Source organism: Orcinus orca, chromosome 2 (genome assembly GCF_937001465.1).
Source record: "Orcinus orca chromosome 2, mOrcOrc1.1, whole genome shotgun sequence".
Classification (NCBI taxonomy): Eukaryota; Metazoa; Chordata; class Mammalia; order Artiodactyla; family Delphinidae; genus Orcinus; species Orcinus orca.
In genome coordinates this window covers 100,751,817-100,772,279 of record NC_064560.1, presented here as the reverse complement: position 1 = coordinate 100,772,279, position 20,463 = coordinate 100,751,817, and the positions used below count along the sequence as shown (strand labels likewise).

The window sequence follows — 20,463 nt, the reverse complement described above, 5'->3', positions numbered from 1 at the left end:
CCACAGGCCACACGGGGTCTACCCTTGAGCCTTCCCAGAAACCTTACCCCTGGTTCTACTGCCTCCCAGCCTTTCTTTTTCTGGCTGCACTACGAGGCTCGCGGGATCTTAGTTCCCCGACCAGGGATTGAACCTGGGCCCTCGGCAGTGAGAGAGTGGAGTCCCAACCACTGGACTGCCAGGGAAGTCCTCTCCCGGCCTTTCTATATCCAGCCCTTCTTTAAGGCCTAGTTTAAGACTGGCCTCTGTTGAATCTCTCTCAAACGTGTTAAATACACGTCCAACAAAGACAGCACAACAACTGCAGCAGCCACAAAACAACTCTTGAGAACTGGTTGAGCCCAAAGTATATTCCTTCCATGGTGAGTAGAAGCAAGATGGGACTTGCCTGGTGGTGCAGTGGTTGAGAATACGCCTGCCATTGCAGGCGACACGGGTTCGAGCCCTGGTCCGGGAAGATCCCACATGCCGCGGACCAACTAAGCCTGTGTGCCACAACTACTGAAGCCCGCGTGCCTAGAGCCCGTGCTCTGCAACAAGAGAAGCCACTGCAATGAGACGCCCGCGCACCGCAACAAAGAGTGGCCCCCACTCGCCGCAACTAGAGCAAGCCCGCGCGCAGCAACGAAAACCCAACGCAGCCAAAAACAAACAAATAAATTTAAAAAAAAAAAAGGGCAAGATGGCACAAGAAGGTGTTCAACTGCATTCTAGGTTCTAAAAGTAGCTGTTACACTTCCTAGCTATTTGCATACAAATCCCTTAACTTCTCTGATCCTGTTTCCTCCCTATGAAAGAGAATGTTCTGGCTGCCGCAAAGTGTTGCGAGGACTAAGTGAAGCCCTGTGGGGGAATGTGTGAATATTATCCGAAGGAAAAGCAGTCTTGTCTTTCTACTCTCTGGGTCATGCAGCTGATGACTTTTTAATTTAAAGCTGTACTTGAAATATCACTGACCCAGATGTGGCTACCATCAGGGGAATGTTCCAGCCTAACTGAAGGTTGTCTTGAGTGTGTGTGCATGGGTTGTGCGTAACTGAAGGTTGTCATGCGTGTGTGTGCATGGGTTGTGTGTAGCTGAAGGTTGTCATGAGTGTGTGCATGGGTTGTGCGTAACTGAAGGTTGTCATGAGTGTGTGTGCACTGGTTGTGTATAACTGTCTCCTCAATCTGTCCAGGTTTCACAGGCTCAGCAGGATTATCAGCAGAATTACATCCAAACCCAGTCGTCAGCCCTGGACAGTTTTAATACGATGAACTCGGCTTTGGTGTCGGACTCCATCGGCCTGCAGGTATTCATCCGCTCCCGATTCGCCTGGGTCTCCTCTGTTCCAGTGCAGGAGAGCTTAGCCAAGGGTGGGCCCTGTGTCTTTGTAGAAAAGTAAGTCACAGAATGTCTTCAGCTCATGATTTGCAATCCTCTACACACAGCCACAGTAGAGGCCAGGCCAGGGAGACGGTGAAGGAAGGAAGCCGATGGAAATGCTTCCAAGCTGAGACTCTCAACCTTGGAGTTGCAGTTGTTTTTGCGCTTATTAAAACGGGGGGTTAGATACTGAGTTCAGTGCTAGAGATGTCACTTGTTCCACTAGACACCCAAGTGGTTCTAAGTGTCAGTGCCTAAAACAGCACATCAGCCCACTCCCTTAAGCCCCAGTGTTACGAGAAGTTCCACCAACCACAGGAAAGCCAGACTTAAGCAAAGGAAATCTGTGTTCATTCATGACAAGTAACTCCCAGAGGCTGTTAGGTACTTTTTCCTAATTTAGAAATTATTACTGTTACTATTGTTTGGCCGCGAGGCATGTGGGATCTTAGTTCCCCAGTCAGGGATCGAACCTGCACCCCCTGCGTTGGAAGCACGGAGTATTAACCACTGGACCGCCAGGGAAGTCCCTAGAAATTATTTTGCTTTGAAAGAAATCATGTGCCTTCCAAAGAATATCTCATAGTACCAGGCAGGGAAGCCAAAAGAGTCAGGATCCCACATTTGTGCAAATGTGTGTGGTCACCACACGTCAAGGGGGTTTTTCTCTTGATTAGTTTCATTTGCTAGGAGTTAACCCCTCATATGCTGCCCATTTTTAATCTTCCGACTGACCCCCGCCCCCGACCGCGTAACATGCAAATTAACTTGAAAATGTTCAGAGTAAAGCATTATATTCACCAGAAGCAGCTTCCCTTAGCTTTAGTTTCCAAACGTGCAAATAATAATGTCTGTCCCCTTCCAACTTGATTTGACTCTTATCTCTTTACCTTCCTCTTGAAAGTTCACACAAGCTATTTCACATCCTTTCTGGTTCTCTATAAATAATTCGCTAGATAAGCAAACAAATTTTCATGTTGGGATTATCCACTTCCCTTAGGATCTAGTATTCTCTACTAACAGCTGTTCGGGCAGTAGTGCCAACAGCAAAGCTAGGCCACGGTCACGCAGTGGGCCTGGGTGGGCCCCGTGTTTGGATTTGTCTGGGAGGCCCATTTCTGGTGGGGCCTCTGAGTCCCACCCTTTTCCTGGCTCTCCCATAGTACCTGGCAGCTTTCCCCTGGCCTCAGGCCAAGCCCTACTTTGGGTCTGGTTTATTCAGGAGCCTTTATTTTCCCTTCCTCCTGCTATCAAGGGGGCTCACCCAGCCTCCCTTTCCTTCCCTCTCAGACATCTCACTACCGTCCAACCAGGAAATGCTGTATCTCACCTGAGTTCAGATCTGGTTGGTATCTGGGTTTTCTTCCCCATCATACCTCTGATTTGCCACCCCACTGTTGATTAAAAAAAAACCCCATACAACCTAAAAGTTCAGAGTTCTGTTTTATTCGGGGACCTTACTGAGTCCTATAGCCTGGGAATCAGCCTCTCGGACAGCTCTGATGAACTGCTCCAAAGGGGTGAGGGAGGAACCAGGATAGATAGGAGTTTCGCTTAAAAGAAATGTAGCCAAACATCAGAAGATGACTGTTCATCACAAAAAAACCAGACATCTTCAGTTAATGTTTTTAGTGCTTTTCTATGTATAAGAAGATGTAAGAGTCTGGGCTCATTGAAATTATTTCTTTGGTTTGCATCTTAACTATCTAGGGCTAGTATCCTGCTTTTTTCCATCTTGAATCCCCCTCAGGGCACACTGTTGTGGGGGCTGCGGTGGCTGATGACTTGTGGGCAACAGTGACTGGTGGGCAACAGTCATTGTTGACTGGAATGGCAGGCAGCATTTTTGTCCACACCACTGACACGCCAGGCATTTACTTCAGAGGTCAACTGTTAGAACAGGGTCCCCCCTAACCCAGGGACCCTGACTAATTTCTAGTTACAGTCTAGTCTCTTATTCCAGGGTAGACAGAGGAGCCTTATAATGAAAAGATTAAAAACTGTTGTTTAAAAAAAACAAAACAAGAGGGGGGTGGAGGCTGGGGAAGAGGGAGGAGCAGAGGAAAGAAACACATCATCTCATGGCCAGGAAACTCAACTGAGTCTGAAAATAGTTGCCTTCTTATTTCTTCCATTGTCTAGTCTACCCCATTTTCATTATTATTGACGAGACCAGATCCTTGGTTTGATTTTATAGAATGTCAAAGCTGGAAGGCACTATTGAGATGATCTCCAACCCCCTTGTTTTATGGATAAACAAACGGAGGCCAACAGAAATGACTTGAACAAAGTGTGTAGCTAGTCCAGGGCTACAGCCGTGGTCTCTTGGTCCAGATATAGGTTCTGAGCACAAGACCGGTCTCTGTAAAGCCAGTGGGACTTGGAGAGAGGGTTGTTGGCCAGATGGTTTCTAAGGCTCCTTGCATCTCCAATGCTCTGTGATTCCAACTTTCAAAAGGCTTCTGTATTTTCTTTAATATCTATTTACCACCATTGAAAATCCTTTCTACTGATTTGAATAGGTTTAGGCATGAGGCTTATTCTCCAAAGTGGGGGCTAAGGGGTGGAGGAGCTTCAGAGACTGGTCATCTACAAAGAGGACACAGGTATTAGGACGTGTGTTCAACACCAGAGTTTCCAGATCTTCTAATATAAAGTTGTAGGTGACTTCAGGAGGTGGTAGAAGGTACCCATAAACCTGTGTCCGTTGGTAGAAATTCTGGGTTTGTGGAAGCCATTTCTCTGTCAGGAGAGTTAAGCAAGTGACCTGAAGCATGAAATAGCAACGATATTAATTTAAGCATTCCTGCTCCAGTGGGCAGCCTGGAGCAATAAGCAACAGGCTTCTGACACTTGGCAGGCACTTGTGGGAGTCACAGACTCGGCTCCCTGCCCACCCCTCCCTTCATCACCACCCTTCTCTGCCTGAGCGAGGGAGGTGAAGCATTTGCAGGCATTACAGGATCCTCAGCCCTGTTGTCACTGTCCTGGCAGCTCGTCTAGAAGTACAGAAGTAAACAACCTGTTTAAGAAAAAAGGGGAATATCTCCATTTTATAAAACACGTATTTTGTTTTCTGATTTCAGTTTGGGAATATGGAAAATATAGAAGATACGAAGAAGAAAATTAATACCATCTATAATCCTATCCCATAGTGAAAATCATTATTTGGATTTTGGTGACTCCTTCTAGTTTTTTTTTTTTTCCTAGGCTTGAATACATTTGGACAGATGCTCATGCATTATTTTTTTCAGAATGGGATTCTTCTGTACCTACTGTTTTCAAACCCAACTTTTTTCCACGTGAAATGACGTATTACGAACATTTTTCCTTGGAAAAGTGTTTTAATCCATTTCCATCCATCCTAAGCAGTGGCAAGCGGTGTTAGCAGCAGCCATGGCATGTTACGGGGGAAAGCTGGCTGGCCCACCCAGGTACAGGGCGGCAGCCCTCCTGACCACCAGGGCGCTCTAACACCAGGGTCCCAGGCTTGCAGCTCCTGTGGGCCGATGTCTCCCTCAGCCGTTAATGACAAAGGGATGTCCCGGTGTATGACTCTGGCCGTGTTTCCTCACACCGCTAGATCTGGTTTTTATTTTCATCCTGACAGAAAACCCTTGTGGATGTTACCTTGGAGAATAGCAACATTAAGGCTCAAATCAGAAATCTGCAGCAGACATATGAAGCCTCCATGGACAAGCTGCGGGAAAAGCAGAGGCAGTTAGAGGTAGCACAGGTTGAAAACCAGCTGCTGAAAATGAAGGTAAAGTACAGGAATGTAGCTTTCCTGCTAACCTTTCTCTCTTCTTCTTTTCTCTCTTCTCCCATCGCCAACTCTCCCATTTCCCTTTCTCTCTTCTCTTCTCTGTTGGGCTTCCCCACCCTTTTTGTGGCCAACCCCACAGGATTTGACTTGAAGGGACTGAGGGGGTTTCTGTGTTCACAGCTGCCAGTGCAGATTGGGGGTACCCTGTATATACCCCTATTGGGCTCTCCTGCCTTGGTCCCAGTGGCCTCAAGGGCTACTGAGACCTCATCGTGGCACTGCTCTTATGTACTGAGAGGACACTTGGGCTGCCCACAGGTCCGGGACTTCAGAAGCTTCACTGTTTAGATTCTCTCTGAGGTTCCAAGGCCTCATTGTCTGGTTTGACAATGAAGAGCTAAAGGTCCGCTAGGAAGAAAATGGGTGGGTGACCAAGGACTCTGAGCAGTGTCCCTCCTGCACCCCAGGTCGTTCTTATTTCTCAGCTCAGCTTCTAAGGCCCTGGAGATGTTAGTGCTCCTTCCAGCTTTGAAACTTCCAGGAACCGACCCACGAATGGCCCACAGAAGTCACGCAACAAATTATTTCCCGAATGAATTTGTTTTTATTTAAGCCTGTGCTTTTCCGATTGTGTTCAACACAGCCTTAGGCTATTCTAGGGGAGAGCGTGTTATGGGTAGTGTCCCATGTGATTTATTGCTCAAACCAGAGTATGTTCAGGAGTGAGAGGAGGTGCTATTAAGAATTTAGTTAGGGGAACAAACTGGGCCACGTGGTCCCCCACCTATGGGCTGCCTCAGGGACAGCTGATGGGGAGTACAGGCCACCACACTGTGTAGCCTCTGTGATGGCCGCCCCACAGGCTGTGCCGTCACCACCCACTTGGCCAAACACCACCACCTGGGAAGGGGGAGGGACCAGAGAGCTACCCAGTCGATCAGCTCCTTTTTGCTTTCACTTCAAACAGGGAGGCTCTTCTACTTTTTCATATATTGTATTTCTGCGTAAGAGGTACTTGGGAAAAAAAGGCGTTTGTTGCTGAAAAATTCTGAAATGACTGGAGTCTTTTCCTCAATGTAGGATCTCTGTGCAGTCATTCATTCCACAAATACGTACTGAGTATCTACTCTCTGCACCTGTGCTCTTCATCCATGTCTGTTCCAGAGGTGCTGTGGTGTCAGGGAGACCAAACCTCTAAATCCAGTCCGCAATTGCCTGTTGCAGAGACTAATGCTTTGCTTTACCCAACCCCACACCCCCCAAATTACAAAAGTGACAGGACTCAGAGTATTTCTTGTGACCTGGATGCAGCGTAAACAGGACGTGAGGGACAGAGCCCCTTCTAGAAGTGGAGATGGAGTGCAGGGCACGCTGGGTCTCTTTCAGCTAATGATAATCTCTCTTCGGGATTTCCCGTTTTGTGCTTTCTTGGTACCAAAACTTGCCTAGAGATGAGAGGGGAGATTGAGAGGGCGTCAAGAGAGACTTTTGTCCAGTCTTTGGAGTAAACATCACGTAGCCTAGCCGGGTTGTAGTACACCTTACTTATCCAGAGGTCACCTACCCAGCTAACTCAGCTCTCTTAAACAAGCAGTAAGCTGGAAGGAAGGGACGCAAACAAACCTTCAGAGGCATAAAATCAGTGGCCTGAAGTTCACAGGTGGGGGCAGGGCCAGGGAAGAAAGGAAACACCAGCCACTCCCAACAGAAGCCTGCTTGCCCACGCCCCTACTTTTTCTCATCTCCTGTGCAAGCCCCCAGGAGCCCCCAGCTAAGGTCCCCCAAACCAGATGGGAATGTTTCCAAACACAACATTTGGAAAAGCACAAAGGTATGGAAAGGATGAGTCCAGATTTCTTATATGAGCTTCAGTGTTTGCTAGAGCCTGATGGGCCAGTGCAGCTAATGGGACGGCTTCAACTCCATGCGGGCAGCTTCTCTTCAAAGGCCTTCCTGCTTTCCTGACTTAAAAAATGTTTTAAAGTAATGTATGCACCTGGGGAGAAAAGTCAAACAATATGAAAGGTAACACAGAGTGCGTGGCCTGCACCATTTTACATTCCTACCGGCCACGTAAGAGGATTCCAGTTTCTCCCCATCCTTGCCAACACTGGTTACTCTCTCTTATTGATTATAGTCCTCCTCGTAGGTGTGAAGCTCATTGTAGTTTTGCATTTCCCTGATAACTAATGATGTTGAGCATCATTTCTTGTGCTTGTTGGTCATTTGGATATCTTCTCTGGAGTGTCTGTCAGATCCTTTGCCCATTTTAAAATTGGGTTATTTATATTTTATTATTGAGTTGTAAAAATTCTTCATATATTCCAGATACAAGTTATTAGATCAATAATTTACAAACATTTCCCCCCACTCTGGGTGTTATCTTTTCAATTTCTTGATGCTATCTTTTGAAGCACAGGAGTTTTTAATATTGAATATTGATGAAGTCTTATTTATCTCTTTTTCATCCGTTATGCTTTTGGTGTCATATCTAATTTTAATCAAAGGTCACAAAGATTTGCCTTATGGTTTTCTTCTAAGCGTTTTATAGTTTTGGCTTTCGCATTTAAGCCTTTAATCCATTTGGAGTTAATTTTTGTATATGGTGTATTAGGGATCCAACTTCATTTTTTTGTATGTGACAGATCCCATCATCCCAGCACCATTTGTTGAAAGGTCTGTTCTTGTCCCAGTGAATGATCTTGGTAGATAATCGTTTAAATTTTAATATTTATAACAGATAAATTATTTACTTGGTTTCAAAGTTAAATCTACAAAACAAAGAAATAGAACATCAATATCTGTAATCTCCTCTTTTCTCTTTAACTCCCTCCTTCCTCCTATAGCAAACCTTTTTACTTTTTAATTTCGTAGGACTCTGACCCAACTCTAATAACGTAGTGGTCTTATTTTCAGCCTACAGTAGAATACTGAAGAATTTAAAAAGCATATCTTTCTGAGGCCAATCAGAGTGTGGATATATTAACTAGAGAAAAAGGTTTGTTAAAACTGATAGAATAAAAGATGATAGGGCTTCCCTGGTGGTGCAGTGGTTGAGATTCCGCCTGCCGATGCAGGGGACACGGGTTCGTGCCCCGGTCCGGGAAGATCCCACATGCCGCGGAGCAGCTGGGCCCGTGAGCCATGGCCGCTGAGCCTGCGCGTCCAGAGCCTGTGCTCCACAATGGGAAAGGCCACAACAGTGAGAGGCCCGCATACCGCAAAATAAAATAAAATAAAATAAAATTTCGGGAGCAAAAGAACATTAGACAGGAAGAGTCATTGAAGAAAGAGGTAAATAAGACAGTGGAGCATGATACATTTTAGAGAATTCAGTTTAAAAATGGCTAAATTTGGGGGGCAAGGTTGACACTTAGAGAGGTACGTTTCTGCCTTTTGAAAAATTCACTCCTGTGGAGCACCTTTTCCAGATAATATCAAGTAAATTAGTGTAAGGGGCCACTTTAATTTTCTCTGCACCTGCTCACCCCTTTTCCTTCTTCCTTCTACCTCTTTCCCCGTTAGTTCCTGCTGCCTCTGTCTCCTGCAGAGCCCTGGGGCATGGGTCCACTCCCCCGTGAGTCCACACTTGATACCTACAGAGTGAAAGGTGTGGATTCCCCCTGAGCCCACCAGAGTTGTAGCTCTGAACTGAGTCTCTCTGCAGGTGGAATCCTCCCAAGAAGCCAACGCAGAGGTGATGAGAGAGATGACCAGGAAGCTGTACAGCCAGTACGAAGAAAGGCTGCACGAAGAGCAGCAGAGGCACAGTGCTGAGAGAGAGGCGCTCCTGGTGTGTTATGTGCTACCTGCTGATGGGATAGCAGAGAGTTTGGGGTGCATTATTGTTGGTGAGCTTTACATGGTAGGGTTTGTGCTTAGAGGTGAGTTAGTGGACTCTAACGTGGGTGACGGGTCGAGGAATTTATTATTTGCCGATTCACTGCTCTCCCTTCTCCCTCCCTTCCTTTACTCACCACCTTCCCTGCTTGGAATAGTCCTCAATCACCACTTTCTCTAGCTGGTCTGACCGTTTGCCAGCATCCGAGCAGATGCTGGGCTTACCTGCAGCCACGCCCTTTCTCACTCCATTTGCTCTTCCTTGCCCGTCCTCGATCCTACCGACGCTCCCTGAAAGCCCCGAAGATGCCAGCATCTCCACGAATGAAGTCTTTCCCAGTCACACACCTGCAAGTGTCCTCTGTCCTTGGGAAACCCACACTTTCTCTGCTCTTTGCCATGGAATTCTCTTGTCCCTGTTATTGGAGCTGAGCTGTATATCTCACATCTTGGCTTCTCTAAAAGAGCATAAATTCCTTGAAGGCAGGGACTCCATTCTGCCTCATCTTGTGTCCTCACAGGCTTAATACATGTGCTGACTGATTGACTGAGTTGGTGGTTTGCAATATGGGAGAAAGATCTGGGCATTCTGCATTCAATTCCAGATCCAGCCCTAATTCCGTTTAGGTTGTGTGACACTCTGAGCACCTAGTCAGGGGATAAATAACATTTGTAGGCTGTTTTTAGACATAAAGAGTCAAGGGGAAAAAAAGGAGAAAAAATAAGTAGGCCCATTAAAAATCCATGCAATGTGTCTTTATTCACGGGTGAGAACCAGAATCATGGAATTTGAGTTCATGATCTGTGAGACACTTCTAGGCCCCCAGGTCATGCTTTTAAAGAGACATGATGATTTAGCCAGGCCTGAGCTGTTCGGACCCTGATTGGGGGCTCCTCCACGCTCTGCTGAGGAGAGTGCGTTTCTTTTGCAGGAAGAAACCAATAGTTTTCTGAAAGCCATTGAAGAAGCCAATAAAAAGATGCAAGTGGCAGAGATCAGCCTAGAGGAGAAGGACCAGAGGATCGGGGAGCTGGACAGGCTGATTGAGCGCATGGAGAAGGTAACACAGCTTGGGGCCCGGGGCCCCCTCACCCAGCCTCCCTTGCGGTGCAGCAGTTCCCCTGCAGGCCTGCCCCAAAGTGTGAGAAGCCCTCACCACTTGATCCCTCTCATCCCTGCAATTTGTGAGTTGAAAAAACCAAAGAGAAAACTGTAGAAGAAAGTATAAGGAAGTCCCACAAAGTTCTAATTTTTTCCCACGGTGAAAATTTTGATGCTTCAAAAAACATTACGTACAAAATTATTTACAGAAACTAATATTTTAGCAGCCCTGCTTTGCTGGGGCCCCAAGCATGAACTTAGATTACTTGTTGAGCAGGCGAGCCCTATTTCGACGTTACAGCGACGCCCCAAGCCCTGCCTGGGTCTGACGGGTTGGCTTTTCTCTGACACTCTGTGTCGGAGCGGGGGACACTGCCTTTCTCTGTGGGTTTGTGGGGGAGGCCTGCAGAAGGCAGGAGCTCTGCCCAGATAATGAGCCAGTCTAGAGAAAGGGAAGAGGGAGCCTGGAAATTAGGCAGGAAGTAGAGAAACGGGAAGGAGGGGTGGGAGAGAGGAAAGAGAAAAAAGAGAGAGAAGGGGCGGGTGACCTTTAGCAGGTGACGGCTTGCTGCTGGGGGAGGGGGGTAGTTGAAGGCTAGGACTGTGGCTGCTTCCTGGAAAGTGGCTCTCTCGTGGCATGGGTTTGCAGAACAGCCCTGACCGGCCGAGACCTCACCCATCAGCATCCCGTAACTCACGCTGGATGCTGAGAATCCCAGGCTGACGATGGCGGGAGGGGGAGTGACAGTGTGAGCAGGGTCAACAGCTGGGCTCCCGGGTGATTCTGAGAAGAGGGCCGACCCGTGGTGTCTGCGGCACGATTCCCTCCACCGTCCCCTGTTAAGGGAGGCGTAACCAGCTTGGGAACAGCCTTAAATGCAATACTGGGGAGCTTCGGGGCTGGTGGGGGGCTCCTGTTGTGGGTAACATCTTTTTTGGGGAGGGACTTGGGCAAATAGAGAGTCAATTACAATTTCGCCTCCACCCTCTGGGAAAGCAGAATCCCATGTGGTATTGAAGAGCGGGTAAGTGGCATAGTTAGGGCTAACGTCAGCCTTGGCTGGAGGTGGCAGTCATAATGATTGGGCAACGAGGGCATTTTCTAGAACGTGGGGGAGCTATCTCCCACATCCCCACTCTCCGACAACAGCAGGTGGTGCTGGTTAAAGCACACACTCCCCCTGGGTGACAGATTGTCCTGCAGCAAGCAGAAGCCAGGTGAGCGGGCAGCACGGGGAGATGTACAGACAGACTGTCCGTGTGCTGGTTAAGAATATGGGTTTTAGGATCAGACAGACCTAGGGTTTGAGTCTTGCCTCTCTTTCTCATTGTGGGCAGTTACTTGACTTTTCCAAATTCAGTTTCCTCTTCTGTAAAATGCTGACGATAGTCATTCTTATTCTTAGGCCTTCTGTGAGGAGTACACGAGAAAAATCCGTGCCAAGTGCTCAGCGCGGTGCCTGGCATATATAAAGTCGGGGCTCACAAATGTGTGGCTCTGATTTTTATGTTGTTACTTGCATAAAGGTCTGCCCCTGGTGTCAGCTTCTTTTTCAGCTGGACCTGTTCTATAGCTGAGTGTCTTTATACCCCTGCGATTCTGAAAGTTCCTAGCTTTTTCCCACTGATGTGCACGTGCAGCCCGGGTGAGGGCCATATGGCTGGGGGCCAGGCTGGTGTTGGTAAGGCCGGCCGTCCCTGCCAGCGTTTGTGTGACACAAAATGTTCCCCACATCCTCTTGGCTTTTTCTTTAGTGATTGAAAATCTATTGTCCTTCCTCTTAATCTTTCCCATTTAAGCTAGCGAAAGGCTTGCTTTATTTAGCTAAGATTAGATTACCCATTTACTGTTTTTCCCCCTTCAGGGATAAATCTGGGACAGCAGGAACTGTGCCAAATCTCTGTCACACAGGATGTGAACAGCATGCCCACAGAGTTTGTATTCTTGTTCTCACCTATTTTTGGATTTTTCTTGAGGACAAACCATGTCCTTTTGAATGGCTTCTGTGCTGTATCCCTTAGTTTACCGTTCTCAGCATTGCGTCCCAAACACCTTTTTTTCCTGATCGGTGGAAGTCTTGTAAGGAGTGTGTTCTATCAGAGACCCTTCTGCAGAATAGATAATATTCTATGCCTTGATCTCAGTGGTGGTTTCACCAGGTAATGTGTATACAAATGTATTGATTGTGCAATACTCAAGATTTGTTGTACCTCAATTTAGAAAAAAATCGAATTTTAAAGTATGCTGTAAGTTAGGCCTTGCCCTACTTTAAGACAGCTTTCTGGGGAGTCTGAGGGAAAGCTCGCTTGTTAAAGAGTCATCATTATTTCAGGGCTAATGTAAACTTCCAGCCAGTGGCAGAACCCGTGGGGACAGTAAGAATGTGCATTCGCTGTAGAGATTTGAAAGCAGTAATAAAACCCCACTGAAAAGTCGGTCTTCCTTCATTAGTCTAAGGACATCGATGATAACACACCCTTCCTCCCGTGGTGTACTGCTCCCCAGCTCTGGTCTACCCTCGGTCTGCCACTGCTTACAGCTTCAGAAGTTGAGGGGGCTACAGTTTCAAGGATCTGCTTTGAATATTTGGTGGAAAAGACGTTTGGAATGTGTATAAGTGGCCAGAGCTTGTTGGGGAGAACTTCTGAGGTTAAAGATGAGGCACGGCCATACTTAGAGAAGGACCTGAAGTAGAATAGTCTCCTCCCAATTAATGAGCAGAATTTGATAAACTTCATTGTAAGGAAATTTGTTATACTCTCATCTGTAACATTTCTAGGGCAATTTTGGTTGTGGTGGGCACTACATTTTTATTAATATTTTCCACTTTGTTCAAAGAAATGTGTCCAGATTTTATATTACTTTTTAAAAAAAATATTTGTTTGTTTGGCTGCGTTGGGTCTTAGTTGCGGCACGTGGGATATTCATTGCAGCGTGCGGGATCTTTTGTTGCGGGGCGCCGGCTTCTCTCTAGTTGTGGCACATGGGCAGTAGAGCACGCGGGCTTAGTTGCCCCGCAGCATGTGGGATTTTAGTTCTCCGACCAGGGATCGAACCTGCATCCCATGCATTGGAAGGCGGATTCTTAACCTCTGGACCACCAGGGAAGTCCCTTATATTACTTATTTTAGGTAAACTTCTAAATTTATACACACACACACACACACACACAGCAAAGTGTACAAATCTTAAGTGCACAGCTTGATACATGAATTGGTTTCCTATTGAAACTGTAACAGTTTACCACAGTTAGAGGCCTAAAGCATCATAGATGTATCGTTTTTAGTTCTGGAGGTCAGAAGTCCTAAAATCAAGGGGTTGGCAGGGCTGGCTTCCTTTTGGGAGCTCTAGAGGAGAATCCATTTCCTAGCCTTTGTTACCTTCTAGAGACTGACTATATTCCTTGGCTCATGGCCCCATCCTCCAGCTTCAAAGCCAGCATTGTAGCATCTCCTAGTCTTTGTCTGTTTCTGACTCTAACCCTACTTCTTCCTTCTAATACGAGCCCAACTAGATAATCCAGGATAACCTCCCCATTTTCAAGACCATTAACTTAATCACGGCTGCAAAGTTCCTTTATCCATGTAAGGCAACATATTCACAAATTTCAGAGATTAGGATGTGGACACCGTTGGGGGACTGTTACTCTGATTTTCACAATGTAGTTTTACAAGTGAACACACCCGTGTACACACCATCCCAGTTAACTTATAGGATATTACAGCATTCCAGACCCTCTTGATGATTCAGAAAATAATCCCAAGATATTTGTAGTATCACAGGCCACTGATTTAGAGTATTGATTAACATTATTTAGAACCATAAATTTTCACAAGACATCTGAGCCTGGGCTGACGAAATGCTTTAAAAAATAAATAAATAAATCTTGGGGCTTCCCTGGTGGCGCAGTGGTTGAGAGTCCGCTTGCCGATGCAGGGGACACGGGTTCGTGCCCCGGTCCAGGAAGATCCCACATACTGTGGAGCGGCTGGGCCCGTGAGCCGTGGCCGCTGGGCCTGCGCGTCCGGAGCCTGTGCTCTGCAACGGGAGAGGCCACAACAGTGAGAGGCCCGCGTACTGCAAAAAAAAAAAAAAAAAAAAAAAAAAATCTCGAATGGCTTTATCCAGGATATTCATCTGTAAATACACACCAGTAAATTTGACATTTTGAGCTTTGTTTGGACCCTGGCAAGTGGGTGTATAAAACCCATGGGTGTCACATAGACTTGAATTCACGAGTGCTGGAGTTGCTTGCTGTACATTCTCCAGCCAACTTGGGATCCATAGATTAAATATTAGTGTCTGTCTGTTTTAGGAACGCCATCAACTTCAACTCCAGCTCCTGGAGCATGAAACAGAAATGTCAACGGAAATTACCAATTCTGACAAAGAAAGGTAAGATGTAATGCCCTTTATCTTTTTATTTTTTTAAATTTTTTTAAATTTTTATTTTTTGCGGTATGCAGGCCTCTCACTGCTGCGGCCCCTCCCGCTGCGGAGCACAGGCTTCGGACGCGCAGGCCCAGCGGCCACGGCCCACGGGCCCAGCCGCTCCGCGGCACGCGGGATCCTCCCGGACCAGGGCACGAACCCGTGTCCCCCGCATCGGCAGGCGGACCCCCAACCACTGCGCCACCAGGGAAGCCCTGCCCTTTATCTTGTAATGGATTTAGATGGTGGACATGCTGTGTTTTTGTGGGCTCGCTTGGTCCTTGCATTGTCATTCGTTTGGTCATCACCCATTGCAGACTGATACATGCAAAACATTGGACTGGGAGCTTCCAACGTGGAGCTTCCAGCCACATCTTACAACCCAGGGCTGGGTGTTAGTGCAGTGGAACACGTCAAAGCCTGTCACAAGTACCAGAGTTCAGTCTATAAATGTTCTCCATAACCTTGAGCTCCACAGGATGCACCTTGTTGTTGAGAAAACTCAAGAGTGACTAATACCGTTGCCATGGAAACTTAATTTTACAATGTCTTTGTTTCCAAACATTCCTCAATGAAACCTTGCCTTGTCCTCTGGCTATGAGTGTATAAAGCCCTGCATGGGAAATGCGGGAGCAGTCCACGGCCTCTTCTGGAAACCAGAAGGCAGCGAGGCCACGCACGGCCCTCTAGTGAAGGAAAACAAGGTTGGGATGCTTTGAGCATTTGAGCAAGTTACTTAACAACCCTGAGATTCTTTGCTTCTCTGTAAAATGGGAATTCTTTTTTCAAGTGGGGAGAGTTGTAATGATGTGAAGAGTGCCCATCTCATTGGGGTATTATTGCGAGGGAACTGCTGGGTGTACTGCCTGCCACATAGTATGTGCTGAAAAGATACCTGTTCTCCTTCCTCTTGTGCAACTTCAGAGTTTGCAGAGTTATAGGGATCTTCCCTAGTCTTTAACATAGTGCTGAGGAGGAACCTGGCAGAGATGGGAAGTGGTAAGCAGACCACCAGACTCTTCGTCCATGCTCCAGTCCAGGGGCCCCAAAGGACTGTAGAGTCCATCTGCTGGTTCCTTTGGTTTATTTGAACCAAGTAAAGTCTGAGGATAATTTGTGCTTTTTTTTTTTTTTTAAAGTATGAAATGTTTTATGAGGTGGTCTGCTCTGTTTTGATGGAGAGAGGGTCTTGCAGCATCTTTCCCATTTTCTCAAAATAAATGATGTATGGAACAACTGTAATTCCTGACTTTCCAGGACTCTGCCACTTGATTTCAGATATTTTGTTGTGTTGCTAGATTCTTCTCCTCCTCTGTTTTCCTAATCGTGGTAATTACTGGATGTTCCAATGCTGTATTAACCCAAAAAGAAAAAGCCTCTCATATCTGTAAGTGGTGCAAAAAAATTCTCTCTCAGCCCCTGGGAAGTGTAGTAACTGTCCTTATACAGGATAAAACTTGCAAGTGGGAACTTGAAAAATGGTCCTATCTTCCTTCTACAGTGGGGTGGTCGATTGGTAGTGAATAAACTAGGATACACACAAAGCAGGAAGAGTGCATCTTGTTCTGGGCAATATTCCCTTCAAGCGGTGACTCTGGGTGCTGCCCTTGTTGCTTTGCTTGAGGATTCACTTGCTCTTTCTTCTGTTTGTGTTAGGTATCAGCGGCTGGAGGAGGCATCGGCCAGCCTCCGGGAGCGGATCCGACACCTAGATGACATGGTGCATTGCCAGCAGAAGAAAGTCAAGCAGATGGTTGAGGAGGTAAGCCCCTGTCAAAGGGCTTGGGCCCGGGATTGCTTCCTGTGGTGGGAACACTTCAGCCCTAGAGCCAGATACGACTCTCAGCTCCATCTTCTGTGGCTCACAGTGAACTAGCTCAGGCCACTGCCATCTTGGCCCAGAGGAGAAGGTCCTCATATGTCCCGTGTGGACTGGTGATGGTCCCTCTAAAAGAGGGCCGTCCCCAGATGAAAGGGTTACAGTTAAGAAAGCTGGAAGGTGCGGTTCATAAGCTCACTCACCTACACAGGACAGCAGTACCTTTATGGGTGCCTGCAGCTCAGGGACCAAAGGGTGTGACAAGAACAGTTCACTTCAGCTCAGGCCTCTGCACCCCGGGACCTGCCTGCCTGTCCCCTGCTTCTGCTCTTGTCCTTTCTCCACGTCTGGTGTGTCTCTGTCATTCCCTTTCCCTGTCTGTCCCTTCTTCTTCGTTTTTTCTCTTTTCTACTGTCCTTTTTCTCCTTAGCTGTCTATGTAACGTGAAAGCAAGTTTTAGGCTTACTGTATGCTGGACATAGTTTATTATCCTGTTTTTCTAAATGAAAAAACAGGTAAGTTGAACTTTTATGTTTCTCTAAGAGGAAAAGAGTTTCTTTTAACTTGTGTCACTGTACCTGTCTCTCTCATGGTGATGCTGCATAGGAGAAAGTCCATGCTGTGTACAGCTCATCACATATTAGTGTATTTTTCTTGCTTGATTAAAAAATCGATGGAAATAAGAACAGTTGGTACGAACAAGGTGATAAGTATTCCCTAGGGACTAATTCTCTAACTTGCAAAGAAAAGGTTTCAATTTAATTAAACATTTGGTTGGCAGTGGAAAAACTGGAAAAAAAATTTATAATGTTGGCGCTATGAGTGGAGTTAAGGTCAGGCAATTGTGAGGATGGGCAGGGACACCTTTTTTTTTTATTGTGTGTAGGATAAACGTACACATTAGATAAAATCTGCTCCCAAACGAGAAACCCAGTAACACAGTGTGATTGGCCCGTGTGTCGGTCTCAGGGCTCAGTAGAATAAGAGAATGGGGAACAAAGGCTCAGATGAGGAAACCCCGCATGCACTTTCACAGTTCCTTGGCACTGCCAGGCAGGAACAGTGCCAGCAACAGGGATGGGTAGGTCTTGCCGTATATCAGCATTGGGTAGTTGTCAGGAGTGTGTTTCCCAAGGAAAAGCATTGCTTTGTCACATTTAGCATCTCTGGAACCATGGCTGTTAGATCATAGCTTTTCTGCTTCTGAACTTCACACACATGAAGTCTGGGGCAAGGCTGTCCCTCATTTCCCCGTGGCGCTCCTTGGCTGTGGTGCACTCCATTTCTCCTGCCTCACTGCAGGGTGCTGTCTGAGTTGTTTCCCTGTCGAATATTAGAGAACCAGTGAACAAAACCTCATATGCCTTGGCTTCTGATTGAGTTATCATCTGTAAGCGTTTAATGATGGGTCTTTTTTAAAAGACATTTTCAAGTAGTTTAGAATTCTGTTTTCTAAGTGACTTCCGGACTCTAATAGACATACCAATTTGAAAGTAGGGGAATATTTATATATGAAAATAGGGAAGCATATAAAGATCACTGTCCATGCCTTGCTTTACTACCTGTGATTTAATATCTCCTAAATAGAGCTTCTCTAAGTGCTGACGATGTGGTCTGAAAGACCCAGCCATGGGCATGAAATGACAGGCTGAAATTTAGGATGGCGCCGTCAGAATGAGCACCACCTAGGGGCCAGCTGAGTTTCAACAGTTAGATAGAGACAGAGGAAGAGAGCTTTAATTCTAAATTTAAACTAACAACTACTTAAATCAGGTGGTAAGGATTAATGTATTTGTCCAGTACACTGTATTAACTCATACAACAAAAGGATGGTTTAAAATTTCAATTGCTGTAGCCATTTATGTGAATACTTTTTTTAAAAGTTAGAACCATGGAAGAGGGACAAATGAGCACATTGAGATGTTCAGGATCAGGCTGGAAAGGAGTTGAGAACTACAGTAATCCAGGGAGTGGTTGAAGCACTCAGGCAAGACATGGGCAAAAGGGGAGATGTGAGAGGTGAATTCACATCTTAAAAAACGGTCATGGAGAAGATGGAATATATTTTTGTTTGTGTTGCAGTGCAAAGCCAGGCTGGAGCCACTGGGTGGCAAATTTCAGCTTTCTGTTCAACATAAAGGAAACATTTCTAGTATTGGCTGTCCTGGGAAGTGTATGTAGCCTTTAATCACGGGTGCATTTTATGAGGAGAGAAGTCGGGATAGAAGCTCTTTATATAAAGAATTCTCTATTGCTTACTAGGCTGTGCCTGTTGTTAGGATCTCAGCCTTTTCATTGCTTTGCATAATGAGTGAAAGCAGCAAAGACATATTAAATTGGTTCAAGTCATTTGGACCAAAGTTTGAAAAATCCAGACAGCTGAATTAGTCATGTGTGGCATCTTGAACTCTGACTTGAGAAGTGTCTTTCTGTTTGTGAACTCCAGCCACCCAGATATTGAGACAAATTTGACCTGGAAATAAAGGCAACCTTTACGTGTCACCAATGTTAGGGACAGTTTTCCTTCCCTCACATTAAGTCTGAAGGCTTGTCCCTGTGATGGCTTCACACTCACCAGGGGTAGGAAGCTAGTTCCCATCCATTGTTGCTGTCATCTGAATCACAGTGTCTGTGAATGAAGTTAGTTTATTAAAATGATGGGCTTCTTTTTTTAGCTCAAAACATCCAGGTATTATTACTGAGGTTCTTGGAATCCTTAAACATTAAGCAGCATATTTACTTCCACCTCAGTGGAGTGTAATTTCTAATAATAATAATAACGATGATGATATATTGAATAAAAACTAACCAGCGTAGGTGTTGCAGTCCTTAGCTCAATAATGACTTTTCATTGTGTGGGACAGTATATTTCAGTAGGGATTTGTGCATGTAAGAAGGGGGCAGGATGGGCCCTTTTGAAATGAAGGATTATGTATCTTATGGGGTCAGGTTCATTGAGAAAAGATACAAAGCGTCCTGCGTGAAGTGTGGGAGCACATACCCCCACTTGGCTAGATCTTTGTACCAAATTAAGTCTCCTTTTGTGGTGTTAGACAGGGATTGGTCATCTCCCTCCCATCACTAGTTCTTCTGACTGGTTCTGGATCTGAAAGAAAACACACACACACACACAAACACAACACACACACACACACACACACACACACACACACAAGCCCAAATATGCCCCTTTTAGACTTTCAAGGGTTTGCCAGAAAATACAGAGGGACTGAAAAAAATAGCATTCATGAGGAAACTCACTCATCCATCCATTTACCAGTTACCCACCGGCATTTTCTCTGTGGTGGGGCTGGGTACCCAGTGGGGAGCGGGGCAGATGTGGTCCTGCCCTCATGGATCTTATCATCTGGTGTTAGCTGAGTTCCAGTCGTCCTTGCCCTTGGGCTTCGTTCTTCTGTTGACAAGCCGTCTGGAATCCCGCTGAGTTCTTTAGCTTGCCGTTAAAGGAACCAGGAGATCAGGGAGGAGCACAAGGCTGGGCGGAACCTGCAGCCAGAGCAGTGAACACGTGACACATCTTTAAACATCTTCAGTCAACAGGACGTTGACACCTCTTTACCTGCTCTCATCAAGGCCCGGTGCCCCGCCAATCAAAGCAGCTTTCTGCCCAGGGGAAAATTATCTGGAGGAAAGCAATTTTAAAAATTTAAATTCTCTCCATCCCAAGAATCTTCCCTTTTAAATGGATTGGCCATTTGTTAGCGCACAATTTATTTTAAAAGTCTCGTGTGGTGTGCTGAAATGTACAATGCGAAAGCACATGTTTGCCCAATACCCTGTGTTTAGAGGATTCAGAGTGATCTCCATCACTGATAATTAGCCACATGGGGGAAGGGGAAAGGAGCTGTGGCACCGAGCCCACCACGCTAACCTGCTCAATTGAACTGTTTCCAGATCATGTCCCACGAGCTCTTCTCCAGATTTAGTCTCTGGCTCTTTGGAAGATGACACAATGGTAGCTTGCTCTGGGTCGGAAGCAGTTCCTTTTATCGTTCGTGGTTCGAAGAACACTTGTACTCTCTCTGCTGGAAGAGGTGGCGTGTGTGTGTGATGAGCTGATGAACAAGACACGAAGGACATGACATTGAAAAGGAAATGTGGCCACGTAGGGCTGTTA

The 20,463-nt window shown here is 46.2% G+C and overlaps 1 protein-coding gene and 1 long non-coding RNA gene across 13 annotated transcripts in view; one reads left to right on the top strand and one right to left on the bottom strand.

The window, feature by feature from the left end:
• Window positions 1-20,463, top strand: part of MYZAP (myocardial zonula adherens protein) — a 132,230-nt gene that overhangs the window by 63,466 nt on the left and 48,301 nt on the right. For 7 of the 8 annotated variants that reach the window (XR_004485794.2, XM_033437008.2, XM_033437009.2 and 4 more), the window contains 6 exons: window positions 1,179-1,292; window positions 4,977-5,129; window positions 8,800-8,925; window positions 9,905-10,033; window positions 14,391-14,470; window positions 16,163-16,268. Coding sequence is in view for 7 of the 8 variants with exons in the window: in XM_033437008.2 (XP_033292899.2) it covers window positions 1,179-1,292; window positions 4,977-5,129; window positions 8,800-8,925; window positions 9,905-10,033; window positions 14,391-14,470; window positions 16,163-16,268 (708 nt within the window). In the remaining variant the exon portion in view is untranslated. Of the gene's footprint in view, window positions 1-1,178; window positions 1,293-4,976; window positions 5,130-8,799; window positions 8,926-9,904; window positions 10,034-14,390; window positions 14,471-16,162; window positions 16,269-20,240; window positions 20,397-20,463 lie in introns of those variants that run through there. The other variant, XM_033437011.2, reaches the window with a different exon arrangement.
• Window positions 1,170-20,357, bottom strand: LOC105748232 (uncharacterized). 5 transcript variants are annotated; one of them, XR_004485795.2, is made up of 5 exons: window positions 20,218-20,357; window positions 19,614-19,832; window positions 16,904-19,431; window positions 4,997-5,066; window positions 1,170-4,133 (listed from the first exon to the last, which is right to left on the bottom strand). It is a non-coding gene; the product is annotated as an uncharacterized LOC105748232 (long non-coding RNA). The 5 variants fall into 5 exon arrangements; XR_004485796.2 differs by lacking the exon at window positions 1,170-4,133 and adding an exon at window positions 4,158-4,388; XR_004485798.2 differs by lacking the exons at window positions 1,170-4,133; window positions 4,997-5,066 and having other exon boundaries at window positions 17,179-17,648; window positions 18,901-18,954; window positions 19,327-19,431.